The sequence below is a fragment of the Phalacrocorax carbo genome, chromosome 10 (assembly GCF_963921805.1).
Source record: "Phalacrocorax carbo chromosome 10, bPhaCar2.1, whole genome shotgun sequence".
Taxonomy (NCBI): Eukaryota; Metazoa; Chordata; class Aves; order Suliformes; family Phalacrocoracidae; genus Phalacrocorax; species Phalacrocorax carbo.
The window spans coordinates 22,684,482-22,698,501 of NC_087522.1; the positions used below are offsets into that span (position 1 = coordinate 22,684,482).

A 14,020-nucleotide genomic window follows, 5' to 3' on the forward strand; every position below is an offset into this window, starting at 1 on the left:
TTGAAGTTTGAAGTAGGACCTCCTAAGTGTAGCTTGTAATTCATTTCTGACATCTGGTATTGGCCTTGGAAGGAGACTTTGAATCTCCTGTTCAACATGACAGTGTTGCAGATGGTTTTTGGTATTCAGCCCATAGCCTAATAATCCATCTGAAGCGATTCTCTCCACGTAAGACTTTGGGACTCTGGTTTTGAGTTTTAGGATGGATGCATACAAAGGGAAACTCTGCAAGTAAAACTTCATTATGACTTTGTTAATTGGCCACACCCATGGTACAGAAAGTTCTGTTGGTTGACATGTTTGGAAGATCATCCAGGCTGATCTTACAGATAAACATTTTATGGATCATTCACTCTCCACTTCCTATGGATGTAAACTTTTTCAGTAGCTTTTTTTTTATGCTAAGTGACCTACCTTTTCTGAAAGCTTACTCCAGATTATGTACTTTAATAGCCTGCTTTCTGAAAATAATTGTCTTGTCTCATAATACAGTTGCATGCGGTAGTTAACAAAACAGAAATTATATTTTAATAATGTAGCTTCCTTCTGTTTTGCTTTTGGTAGTTCAAGGAGCAGTAATACTGGCAGAACTGCTTTCCGCTGTGAAGCGCTCATTGGCTCGAACTCTGGTCATCATAGTCAGCCTGGGATATGGGATAGTCAAGTGAGTAATTCTGTTACAGGTTTGTTGTGTTCTATGAAAAGGCTTTTCACTGTTGGTTTTTAGTAACTTAGTGCAGTATTTATCTCCCTGTACTTTGGTACTTAAAAGGTACATGCTTTAGTTAAGTGCTGTCAAGGCCTAGACAGTCAACAGAGACATACAATTCCATATGATGATTACCTTTCCTCCCACCCCCTTCTGTGTACCACTGTTGGGTAGGTTTCTTAGTCGCTGTTGTGATACTCCACTGGCTGGAATGGTAGCTTTATATGCCTGCCTTCTGGGCAAAGAGGAGATTCTAGAAGTGGGGGAGGTCAAGAATCACTGATAGGGGAGGGGTTCTGCTTTAGGAGGCTTCTGCTGCCAAGACTGCCGCTCATCTGTCTGTCCCCAGCTATATAGGATGGTAAAACAACATGCTGTCTGGTAATGGAAGCTTCAAGCAAGTGTGGATATGCCGGGGGAACTGGTGGAGATGGTGTGGGCTATGACTTCCTGAAATGTTCATAAAAAGCTGAACAGGTTAACTAGGAAACAGGACTGTTGCCAATCTCATCCTTGGTCACATCATACCGTAAGACAAAATAGTAAGATTCAAGCATCATAATAAAATTATTTCTGGATCCAGAAGTGGCTTGTTACAAGGACTTTTTATTTGCATGCTTCATCCTTTATCTTAGACTCAAGTTGACCTGACTTAATTTCCCCACCCCCGCTTAATCTAAATTTCACTTTGTTTTCCTACAGACCTCGCCTTGGAGTTACTCTTCATAAAGTAGTAATGGCTGGAGCCCTTTACCTATTATTTTCTGGCATGGAAGGCGTTCTTAGAGTCACAGGGGTCAGTAATAACTGCTTGAATTTTCCCATATGCTACAGATGCTAACGGCTTTATTTCTATGCTAAGGGAGAGTCCCAGGGCTGTGCTGAAAGAAGGAAACAGAGACAATGAAGTAATTAAACTCTGAGATTATGGATATGGATTATTGACAATTATTTTAAGTTTGATGTCTTCTCCATTTATCAGGATGTAACTCTGTGTATTTTGAAATAATTCTAATAGTTTTCTGATTAGTCAGGTTTCAGACACTATATTCTGCCTGGACCCTTGTGTCTTTGGGTTAGGTAGGGCTAGTTGCAGACACAAACATGACCCACCCAGAAAACCCACCACCACTCCAATTTTGGAAACTGTACCTGGGGAAGTACATGTGAGTGGTGCTGCTACTTGTTTCATTAAGAAGTGCATCTCAGGCTATAGATTTCTGTTGTTCTGTTTTTTGGTATTTTGGGATAAGGTATTTAACATGTCATGTATTTGGTACTTTTTCAGTTTTTCTATGACTCTGTGGCTCTGATAGCAAACTTGGCCCTGTCCATGATTGATGCCTGTATTATTTTGTGGATATCCTTTAACTGCAGAACGTTACAAGCTTATTCACAGCTTATTTCTGTCTTACACTTTGAAAGGAATAAAAGGTGGTTTGCTTGTTTCAGTTGGGACTTTGATGTACACACAAAGGCAATTTTTGCCACTTTCAAACTCATGGTCAGCCATGAGTTTGAGCTCCAACAGTGGAGCATTCAGTTCGTCCACGAATAGTGTGAAAGATTTAATTACTAGATTTCTAACAAGCTGATTGCTAGCTCTCTGTAATGGAAGTGGCCAGAGCATGTCATCACATCAATCGCCTCAGCAGAGGCTCCCTTTAATGGTGCTAGGTTGACTTAATCTGGAAAACTACTTGCTGGCGGAGAACTGAGAACTGACAATGTGGTATTGTCAGTTCCCCTCTGTGCATTGGGCTAAACTCTTGGTTCAAACCCTCTGCTGCTGTAGTAAAACTCAGAAGCGTTGTGGGTGGAGTATTTGTGGTTTCTTAAAATAGTCTGACCCTCCTCACTTCTTCTGTACCTTGTTTCCTTTTCGGTTTGTTCTTACTGGCTCTCTCTTTGTCTCCAGGCCCAGAATGATCTTGCCTCCTTGGCTTTTATTCCCCTGGCTTTCCTAGATACTGCCTTGTGCTGGTGGATATCCTTCACTATTTTACTTGGTGGGGTGTGTTTTCTTTCAAATTTGGGGTTTTTTGGGAGTCTTTTTGGCTGAACTTTGGCTGAAACTTGAAGTGAACTTCAAGTATATGTTCTTTCTACTTTGGTAAAGTTAATAGAACCTCTGTAATTGAGTGTTCAGGTAAGCTTCTGCTACAGCCAGTACAGCAAGAAAAACTAGATAACCAGTAGATGACTGTGATAGAGCAGCTCCTGAACATAGACTAGTTAAGTCTGTCTGTTATCAGTCTCTGGTTGTTGAAGTATGAAATTAATTTGTTCTAGTGTAGCACTGTAATAATGTCATAGCAGTAGCCTTTGGAGAACAGACTCAGGTTGGTTTTGGGAGAAAGTTTCTTAGCAACATCAAACCTAAAATTCTTTCTGTAGAATTTGAGCTCATCTTGAAGTAGTTAGATGACAAAACAGGTCAGCGTTAACTTTTTGGTGTCTTGACATATTATATCCAAACAGCTGTAATCATGTGTGACTTCAGCAACAGTTGTCAAATACCAAACTCAAAGCCATGTATAGCAAAATCCCTATATAGTGTTTTAGTCAGTCAATCACAAAACTCCATTTAAAATGTGAATAGCTCACTCTCCAGCCATGACAACCCCAATTCTCTCCTACTGTGATGTCTCTCCCAAGTACTTGTTTTGTCTCTAGGGAAATAAAATTGTAGGCAAAAGGGTGAAGACACATGTATGCACTGTCTTAATTGGTTTTTAACACACTTCTAGTATTTCTGATAAACGGAAATGAAGTCTGAACATTTGAGACTTTCCTGGAGGAATGGGTCATAGTACAAAATAGATGCTTGGGTACCATCTTTGTGTGCCAGAGACTTCTAGGTTTAGATGACTAAACAACGTGAAAGGGATGGATGCTGCTCTTTGGCACCTTTGCCATAGGGTGAACTTTTCTACTGAGTCTGGTCTACCTTTTTAGAGAGCTGAGTGTGTGGGTGGGAGAGCTGTTATAAGATCTGTGTCCTCTTAAGTCTTGTGACCAGCTTGTCCCTTCAGAGGCTTTCCTTGACTTTCCATACATATTCATCAGCTTAACTCAAACAATGAAACTGCTAAAACTTAGAAGGAATGTTGTGAAACTCTCTTTGTATCGGCACTTCACCAACACGCTCATCTTGGCAGTAGCAGGTAAGCAGAGAATTAGGTTAATCAAATAAGACCACTTGCCATTTCCATATATGGCTTGATTTGACCATTAAAGCAGAATTTTGAGTTTGGTGACCTTGCTGTAAATGCTATAAAAGGACTTGGTATTTCTTGACTCACTTCTAATAGTGGGCCTATGCCAAGTGTTATGTTGATACTTCAGAGACAGTGGATTGTTAGTCCTGATGTTAATATGATCAATAGTTCTTTGCAGCTCCTCTAATGGAGCACTTTTCTCCCTGTTAAAGCTGCTGGGGGCAAAAGATCATTATCCTATGCTGTTAACTTTGCAGAAGTAGTTTTTGCGAAAATCACAGTATTACTGTGTACTATGGGATTCTTAAGGTGTCTGAAGAGCAGAGTGATTCTTGGAAAACCAGTATTCTTAGTATTGTAAAGTAATACCTGGAAGAACACAGAATCAGGTTCTCTTTCCATTTGTAGTAGTGATGAATTGAACTTCAAGAATAAGTCTTGATGCTTCCAGGTGCTCAGCTCCTTGTCTATTTGGCAGTGCTATCCATACTACGAGCAGAAAACTTCTAAGCACTGTGGGTTTTTATTTAAATAAGCAAAAAGGCACATTCCTTTTAATCAACAGCTCTGAATAAATTCTTTGCAGCATCTGGTTCTTACTCATAGAACACCTTAGTAGAGAGAAGTCTTGCCTTCTATAACTGGTGAGAGCACAGTTTGAGCACTGAAACTCTTATGGGTCAAGATCTGAATGCTTAGGCATTCAGGAAGATCAGATGGTTCATTTACTACAAGGTAGGCTTTACTTGTCAACTGGTAACAAAACCATGGTTTGGAGACTAGATGGAAGTAATGTAAGAATAGTGAATAGGGATGAGGAGCTTCGCTAAATACTTCATACCTGAATTATGCCTTCTGTCTCTGAAGAACCAAGAACAAAATATACTGGTCTGTACCTAAACTACTGTATATGGCCAGTGCAATAAATCAATCTCTTGTTTTCTAAAACTAATAAATTGGATTCCAAGAATTCACTGTTTAGGTCTTTGCCCTTTGTTTGGGAAACACAGTCCTGTTAATAGTTTGGGGTTTTTTTTTGTAATAGCATATTTTGTAGTAATAAGCTTGTTTGTTTGGTTTAACCTTGCAGCATCTATTGTATTTATCATTTGGACCACCATGAAGTTCAGGCTGGTGGACTGTCAGTCGGTGAGTTTATACTGAATGCTTCCTACAAATTGCTGCCAAAATTGGTAAGTTTATATTTGGCAGTGTAAGAAGTGAGATTGGGCATTCTGGAACAGATTTTTTTGTGAATGGTGTCTAGAGTAATATACCACATGCTAAAACTCTCACTGTTGTGGGAAATGAGCCTCTTTGTCAGATGCCTGTAGTTCACCCTTGGAAAGAGCTGAGGACATGGAGTCTCATTCTTCACAACTTTTATTTGTGCTGCTGTTTTTCCTTGACAGGACTGGCAGGAGCTATGGGTGGATGATGCCATCTGGCGTTTATTGTTTTCCATGATCCTTTTTGTCATCATGATTCTGTGGAGACCATCTGCTAACAACCAAAGGTTTAGCTTTTCTTACCCCTTTCTAAAAATACTGGGTTTTTTGAGAATGTTTGTTTATCCAAAGAAGTTCTGGTGTATAATTTTTAATTGCTCTATACTGATCTATAAGGATACTAAGCGGGGGGGGGGGGAGCTAGAGGAAAAGTAAGTGTAGGAAGTCACATAGATAAAATTCAGTCTGTTCCTGTTAGTGAACTTATTTAAAAGTGACTTAAACTTTTGATTACGTAGTTTAGCATAGGTCTTAAACAGTGAACTACACAAAATAATCAAGTAATGCATGTTGCGGTAATTAATCGCTTCGGCAGCAAGAGGTATTATTCTAAGACAGCTTTCATTCTTTTGCTCTTACAGGTTTGCTTTCTCACCACTGTCTGAAGAGGAGGAGGATGATGAGCAGAAAGAGCCAATGCTAAAGGAAAGCTTTGGTAAGAGAAAAACTTTTTTCCCCACCTAATTTCGGTCTTGAGGAGACACTTCTGTAGAGGGAGGTCTCGTGTTCTCTGGCAAAAGTATCATTACTTGTAAAAGCAGAGTCAATGCCTCCCTGTTACCATTGATTTATGCAGTTGTAGAGGAAACGTTGGCTTTGTTTAGTGTTTACATTGCCTGTTTAATTCTGAGGTTTTCAGGTGACACCGAACACACTGCTTCTGTTATGGTTGCTTTACTGTGTCCACTGGACTTTGTTTTATTAAATATGGCAAGTCATAGGTTTGGATCCAGTCATGATGATGGGTATCCAAGGTCCTCAGATATTGTTGCTAGGCAGTGATTTAGTTTGCAGTTCTCTTTTAAAATCCAGTTTAAGGATTTTCATATATTATCTGAACTCTGCTGTCAACTTCATTTTTCCATATGAGGGCCTAGTACAGGAATGTCCAGTGTAAACATATGGATGAATATGTTTACATATTCATGAAATTATATATGAATGAAAATGTCCTGCTTTATAACACCAGGTTGCATCTTTCTCTCTGTCACCCCCCTCCGACTATAAAACCCTCTCTCTTCCCTGCCTCCTGTCTCCCTACTATGTCTATTGTCCTTGTAACACTGTTTATAAGTTGTGTAAAAGGTGGTGTGACATACCCACTGCTGCTGTCTGTCCACAAATCAATTCTGCTGGGATATGTCAGTGCTGTTTCAGTTGCTTAGAGCTGAGGAGGAGTCTGTAATCCTTTAGGTTCATTTGCCCTATCAGCTGTCTTTGCCTGTCTGCGAGGCTGGGAGATGCATGTTGTCTCTCAGCTCTTAAGTCAACCAAGTGGCTGGTTAGCAGTGAGTAGCTAAATAAATTTTGGGAGTTGTGTATGTCTCAGAAAGGTTGAGGGTGGGAAGGAACCTCTGGAGGTCATCCTGTCCAAACACCCTGCTCAAGCAGGGCCACCTAGAACAGGTTACCTGGGACCGTGTCTGGATGGCTTTTGAATACAAGGATAGAGATTCCACAACCTCTCTGGGCAGCTATGTCTTTGAGTTCTATGCTGCTTATGTCTGGTTTAAAGAAAAGGACTAGGAATTGATATTTCGTAGGTAAAACTGCAAAATTCAGGAAAAAACTAGGTACTCCACCTGTCAAGAAAAATACAAGTATTTCAAAGTGAAAGCATTGTCTTAATGAATAACATGTCTGTCTTACTCTGTCTCTTTGGATTTGATTAAATATTCTGAATGAACACTCAACACTTTCACTTAGTCTATGAACAACTACAGTTCAGTTGTCCCAATCTTTTTTCTCCTCCTTTTGTCTTCAGAGGGAATGAAAATGAGAAGTACAAAGCAAGAACCAAATGGGAATGCAAAAGCAAACAAAGCTGTAAGTATGCCCTCCCTACCTCGAAGGATATAGATACATCTCTCTTGTTTGATAGCCCCCAAGTCATAGCTCAAAAATATGCTGTGTTCAGCCTATAAATGTGAGTGTCCTGGTTTTGCCTCAGAATGGGAGTGAGTCGAAGTGTCATACGTTTACAGTACTTCTGAAAGGAAAGTAAACACAGGTAAATACACAATCCAGTATAGATAGAACTATATTCTGATAATGAATAATACATTACTTGGACAAGTTTATCAGGCTGAGAGGGAGGCTGAGCCATATTTTAAATAAATTAATTGTCCTTCTAATTTTGAGATTTGTAATACATTACTTGAATAGGTTGATGTGTATATTATTATTTAGCTACCTAAATAGTTTGAGTGGAACATTTTTAGTATATCTGCATTTTATCCATGTGGCTTATAAGCAGAGGTGGTTTCACATTCAGCTAGGAGGTAGGTTTTGGAATCGTTTAATGGAATTCATGCATAAACTTAGAAGTGGAAAGGAATTAATGATAATAGCAATAGTATTTTTGTTGTTGACATTGTTCTTCTCAAAGGTTGTTTGCAACTGTGTGCTACTTATGTGAGAGTAACAGGAAAATCCAACTTTCCTGTTTTGGGGATAGGGGGATCAGAAAGGGTCAGTTTCCAACTTCAAAACAAGTGTGCTTGTGTTCTGAATTAGAGAGCGTTCATCAGTTAGAAATGAGAAACCCTGACAATGCATTTTAACTTACCTTTTGCAAATTTTAACTTATGCTTGTTGTAGATGAAAAATTATTATAAAATCTTCTAAAGATAATGTTCATTTGTGGGAGGCTAAACTAGGTTGTGTAAATAACCAAAGTGTTCTGAGGGCCTGCTTTTCCTAGTCAGCATTAGACTATTACAGACTTGACAGTAATTTATAGTTGTTGGGGTTTTTTTTTTCTTGGAGTGTGTTTTCTGTCATCCAGAAATCAAGTTAAAGGTGGGTTTTCTGTGGTGTTTTTTTGTGGGTTTGTTTTTTAAGTGACATTATAAATACTTTGGTTTTTGTCAAGTAGGCTGAGAAGAAAAAGGCTTGCATGTGACAGGACTTTGGGGAGACTGAATTTTGTTTTCCATTTAATTTCTGTCCTTGTAGCAGGAGGATGACCTGAAGTGGGTAGAGGAGAATGTTCCTTCATCGGTGACAGACGTGTGAGTATTTTTATAGTCATAGTAAAAGCAGGTTCCTTGGACACAGGAACACAAATACATTAGAATGCCTTATAACTTGTATGCTGCGCTTACATGAGCAGATACTGAGTTCAGCCTGGAATGGGCCTATGACTTCTTAGCGTGCTTCCACATGGCTTTATGCAGTCTGTCAGGCTTACACTTCATGCCACTTGAACATATGCTAACTTAAGGACTGCAGGCTCAGACTCTGAAACCACAGACTGATTTGTCTGCACTTCAGTGAAGTTAAAACTAAATAAATCCAGAAAACAAACAAACCCCCTCTGTTTAGTGCTCGGAAAAGTCCTTTGAGTATCTTGCTGAATGTAAACCACTGAATAATGGCATTTGGTTCTCAACTTTATTTGGAATGTCTGAGTCATTTTTATGCTTCTGGCAATATAGTCAGCTATGTAGGCAGTCATATCTATTCTGCTTTTAATGACTTTTACATCCTAAAAATGTCAGTGTCTGTGTCTAAATTTTTCATAGCAAAACAGAAGTTCACAGATTAATTATGTTCACAAATCTGAACAGGTGATTTTGGCAGAGGCTCTGGATTTAAGTACAAAACTCTGCTTGAAGTTAGTTCAAGGCAAAAAAATCAAGTGAAGCTTCAGGAGGACGAAAAAGTGCATTTTCTCAATTGAATTTGTTTTTCCCAGTTCTAGTACTTATTTTTTGAAGAATGGTAGGATTCCTGAAGAAAACAAGGACTAGACTGGTATAAGCTAGGAAGGAGCACTTTGAGATAGTCTGCTGCAGGGTTTTCTGTTCTTGGAAGAATGTTGATCGGGGTTGTGAAGAGATGAGACCCCAATTGATAGATAGTCTGTTGTAGCTGAGGTGGCTATGGTACCAGTGTAATCTGTTTGATTTCTGGGATGTATTTTTATAGTATTGTCCCATATTGTAAATGTCTGCAGTGTAGTTCAGCAGTGTTCCCATAGGAATGATGCAGCTTATTTCATGGCAGCTTGGAAACTCTTCAGTTGGTAATGAGAAGCTTAGAAAGAAAAAATAAAACTGAAAGTCATTGAGGATGCTCCTTGGGCTTTTCCTCTTTTGTGTGCCTTTCTCTAATTTCTGTCTGTTTTATTGAAAGGTCCATCTTCATTATTGCTCTCTTGTGCTGTAAAAAGTTTGAGGTGAAATAATGCTGAAAATGGTTGTCAGTAATATGCTCTGTAGATGCCCTAATTCTCCTAACTATTTCCTTTTTTTTTTTTTCCTCCCCCCTGCAGTGCTCTTCCAGCTCTTCTGGATTCAGATGAGGTCAGTTAAATCTTTCGTTCAAATTAGTCTTCTGACATGCCAAAGGAGTAATGAATTAGCTGTTAAGGACTTGGCTTATTAGAACTGCGCTCTCTGATCTTGCCAGTGCAGCAGTAAAATACTACAAGAGGGGGGAAGGACAGCAGGGACGATCATGATACAACCTCTTAGAATACAAACGTGTATTCTAAAAGAAGCGATGTCTGCTGTGTAAGCTGAACCCCTGATGTAAAATGCATACAAGTGTGCATTTGTTGTGAATGTGCAAAGCATATCACCTTATTTCTGTATAATGTAAACCTACTGGGGGGAAATGACAACACTGGATGTTTTGTTTTCCAGGAAAGAATGATTACACACTTTGAAAGGTCCAAAATGGAATGAAGGAGTAGCTTTTTGCTATCAGAAGTGGAGACGCCTCTTTTGAAGTTGCTTGGTGGAGCAAGCGCATCCTGCTGATTTGTTTCTTGATCTCAGCCTTGGAAGTTTGATGCTTTATTGTCATGAGGGCGTCTTACTGTGGAAGAAGGTCACAAGGACATTATAAACCTTTTGGAAATTTGAATTGACAAAGTTGCTGCAAGTTTGGTTTTTTAAGCAATTTAAATGTGTACTATTCCAGCACCTTCTGTAACTTTTCAAATATTTAATCTGTGAAACTAAAATCCCTAATGTCTGCTTGAGGAGTTTATATTTCAATGTTGCAACTGACCCTTAGAGGTGAACTGCCTGTACCTTTTTTGGGGGGAGGGTGGGGACAGATAAAAGTAAGCACTGAAAAACAACAGACCCGTTTTCTGGTAAATAATGGCTTACTGCTGTTGTATGTCATGTGTCCAAAACGAAAGAGAGGTTTTTTTGAGAGAAGCTCCTGTTAATGAAGAAAATTAAGATGCCAGGAAGGAAATATTTGGAAAAGTTACAGTGATATGAGTTTTTAACAAAATCAAGTGCAATTTTATTCATAACACTGTGTAAGAAAGACTTTTCTATTTTAAATGCCATTGACCTATAGTAACACCTGCATAGAACTAACAACTTGCAGTTGTGGCACATCTCATTGCCGGCAATGTGGTGGATGCCTGGAAAAATGATTTGCCCCTATGTTCCATGTGTTTTATGATTTAATTTAAAACAAAACAGAAACAAAAAACACCACCAAAACCAAACATCACTCCTGCAGTGCTCCTCCACAAGTGCTCAACTACTCACGTTAAGCAGGTATTAACTAGACGTTTCAGCAGAACTCCCTGCACATGTAAAATCTCCCACTGACAGGTCAGCAGTCTTCAAGAAGACAGCCTTGGTTTCTAGAGGGTGCAGGCACTGCTTACTTTACTTGAGAGAGGCTTTGATGGGAGTAGGCAGTGCTGGGATCGTTCTGTTCCCAGTGTCTGTTTAAAATTGCCTCCCCTGTAAGCGATTTGCTAATGGACTTTCCTGTCCCTGTGGCCAAGAGGTGCTCTGAGATCACTGCGTTTCAGTCAAAGTTGCAGATTTCTATCTATATAATTGCTTTTTGTTTCTCCTTTTCAAATGAAAAAGAGCTTTTGGATGGTGTTTTGTTTTTATTCTATGCTTGGCTGTAGAGGCTTCACTTGCAATAATTTACACATGGAAACCCATTGTGGACTGTATGACAAAAGCTCTAATTTGGGTTCACAACCTTTACAACTGATAATTAGGAGGCAAGCAGCGGCATAGCTGGACTTCTAGGGAGCTGCTGCGGCTGCAGCTGGAATGGCATAGGGAATGGGCTTTTCTGGTTCTTCCCTCACAGCTGTGTCAGCAGAAGTGAGCATGTGCCTGTACGTCATTCACTCCACTGTAGGCGCTGGTAGCTTAGCTCTGCTACATCCTTATCAGCAATTTATGCTGAAACGTGGCACTTCACAGTGGAGTACCTGAGGCACAAGTGCATGGTATTTTCTGCTAGCTGTGCGTGGAGGCAGCAAACCCTCAGCAGAAGGGTAGAGAAGAAAAGCTGTCGCTGTAACACCTCAGTCTGCCTCTGCAAGAGCTGCTGGAGCTCTTCTGCCATCCCCTTTAGGCCACAGGTAGTATCTTTAATTAGAAAACAGTTTGACTTCTAATTTGCTCTGCTTAATTGATATAGATGAAACGAACGTTACCTCCGTGTCCTTTTGGGGAGGGGAAATTTTGTGAAATAAAGCTACATGAAACTCGCTATTTAATATTTGGGATTTTTTTTGTTTGGATTTTTTTGAGACAAAGAAGGGAAAAATGTTCTCTACTGGAATCACAACAGAAGTTTGTATGTACTATTTAATAAAAGCTAGGCAAAGAGTAGAAAGGCTAACATTGTGTCCTACTTACTACCTGTTCTCTCCCATGAGAAAGTGTTAACCTCTTCACACAGCTCCCCCACTTTTCATTACCTCTTTATTGCATGGTGTTTATAATGTAGTTATTCCCAATTGGCACTTTTTTCTTCTTAAGCTTGACAATAGAGTGGAAGTCTGTCATTTGAAAAGCTAAAGTAGATAGGGCAAATCTTAAATTTCTGAACAGAAGTGGAAGGTCTACACAGTTTCCCTTATTGCATTCATAGTTTAATAATTTAAAGACTTAATGTAGCAGCAGTTGGTGCTTTCAGCCTATGACTGCAGCAGGTTCGAGCAGTCCTTTCTGCCTTCTATCCTTCCATCCCTGAGTAACTTCCATCAGCATTTGAAGCTGTCCTGAATTGCACAGGGGGCTTGTTGCTCCCATCGTTAACTGTTCTTGTTTTTCCACTTGTTTGGCAGAGTTTCTGTATCCTTGGAAGGCAGCATCTGCTGCCTAGCACGCAGCAGGCATGTGCTGCGACTTGTTTGCAGTCTTACGGAGTCTGTATTGGAGCTGAGTTCCCACAGGATCATGTGGGCTATGGTACACACACCTGCTGCCACAATTATGACTTTGGAAGATGTGGCTAAAAGCAGAGATGTGGGTGAGGAGCGAAGGTTACGTGTGCAAGGGAGTTGCAGCAATGTAGCCTCTCCCCTGACAGCATGTTCAGCCAGACGTATTGGTTCTGTTGCCTCTCCTGATGCCTGGGTTTTGCTCCTAAAGACACGTAGGCTCCATGTCTTGTCAGGAAAGCTTCAGCAGCATGGATAGCTTGCTACAACACATGAAACCAGAAAGCCTGTAGGATTGTTACCTTTAATTATGTAGACGGGAGACAATTTAAATTTACACCCATTCTTTCAAACCAGGTATTGTAATTTTAAAACCGTACAGACTACTCTGAAGACTTGGTGAGCAGGAGAGAGAAAACATGTCTGCTCTTAGGTTTGAGATCTGCATACGTTTTTAGTGACTAGAATGGTGTGTAGAAGCTGAATTTAGCAAATTTGGCTGCTGACTTCAAATATCTTCAACAAGCTGTTCCTAACTGAGATAATGCTCTACTTGCAGAAAAATAAACATCTGCCAGGAAGTGAAATACAGAGGGAGGTTTTTAGAGTTCTTGTGCCTGATTAGTTTTCTGTGTGTGGATTTTTTTATTTGTGAGAGTGGATATTACTGATGTGATTGTTGTAGCACGTGCAGGCTATGCAAAAAACTGAAAGTAATAGTGAAGAAGATTACGTTGTTGACCAGCTTTTAATTAGGGTGACAAGATGTTCCTGCTAGGAGCTCCAAAGGAGGGACTGAGTAGCAAGGAATCACATAGCATGGTGAAAAAATGCAACAGGCTTGATAGGCACAGAGTGAGTCAGGATCATAAGACCTGGGGTAGGGAAGGCAATGTTTGTCTCATTCTGCAGATGTAGGGGTGTGTGAGTTTGTCAGCTTATTTTTATTCTTTTTTTCACTTTATATGGTGTTTTATGTTGTATGTTAAAGGAAAAGTATGCTACTTTTAAAACCTGAAGAGGCCAATGCCTTGCACATAATTTTCACTCTGGTAAAAATGCATTACAGCCGTTTGTATGTGAAGTTATTAGCCTTATGTTTCCTTTCACTAAATTGGTGCTATGTTCCTCTTCCTTTTGTATGAAACCTAGGTCAAAGAGAACAGATACACGCCATTACTCCTTTGGCAATTTGCAGTTTTGGTATCTGTGAAGGGGATGTGACTTACGGTTTTGTGCTTTAGCAAGGTTTCATTCTTGAGCAGGAGGGAAGCTGAATGCATGAGTACCATGCTTGTTTTCCCACGGGTCTGCTTCAATCTCCCAGCACACAGCCCCAGCTCAGACCCTGTTTTCTAAAATAGTGGTCTCTGTTGATGTTCAGAGAATGTAGCACCACATGCTTTTT

The 14,020-nt window shown here is 39.9% G+C and overlaps 1 protein-coding gene across 3 annotated transcripts in view; it reads left to right on the forward strand.

Annotated features, from left to right (window-relative positions):
- The window catches only part of TMEM87A (transmembrane protein 87A), a 33,833-nt gene extending 21,895 nt beyond the window's left edge, over positions 1-11,938 (forward strand). For 2 of the 3 annotated variants that reach the window (XM_064462456.1, XM_064462454.1), the window contains exons 10-20: positions 565-664; positions 1,412-1,505; positions 1,998-2,069; positions 3,768-3,876; positions 5,021-5,079; positions 5,343-5,446; positions 5,801-5,874; positions 7,204-7,265; positions 8,397-8,452; positions 9,718-9,748; positions 10,091-11,938. In XM_064462456.1, the coding sequence (XP_064318526.1) occupies positions 565-664; positions 1,412-1,505; positions 1,998-2,069; positions 3,768-3,876; positions 5,021-5,079; positions 5,343-5,446; positions 5,801-5,874; positions 7,204-7,265; positions 8,397-8,452; positions 9,718-9,748; positions 10,091-10,132 (803 nt within the window). In that variant the 3' untranslated portion in view covers positions 10,133-11,938. Of the gene's footprint in view, positions 1-564; positions 665-1,411; positions 1,506-1,997; positions 2,070-2,627; positions 2,697-3,767; positions 3,877-5,020; positions 5,080-5,342; positions 5,447-5,800; positions 5,875-7,203; positions 7,266-8,396; positions 8,453-9,717; positions 9,749-10,090 lie in introns of all 3 variants that reach the window. The other variant, XM_064462455.1, reaches the window with a different exon arrangement.
- The last annotated feature ends 2,082 nt before the right edge of the window (positions 11,939-14,020 follow it).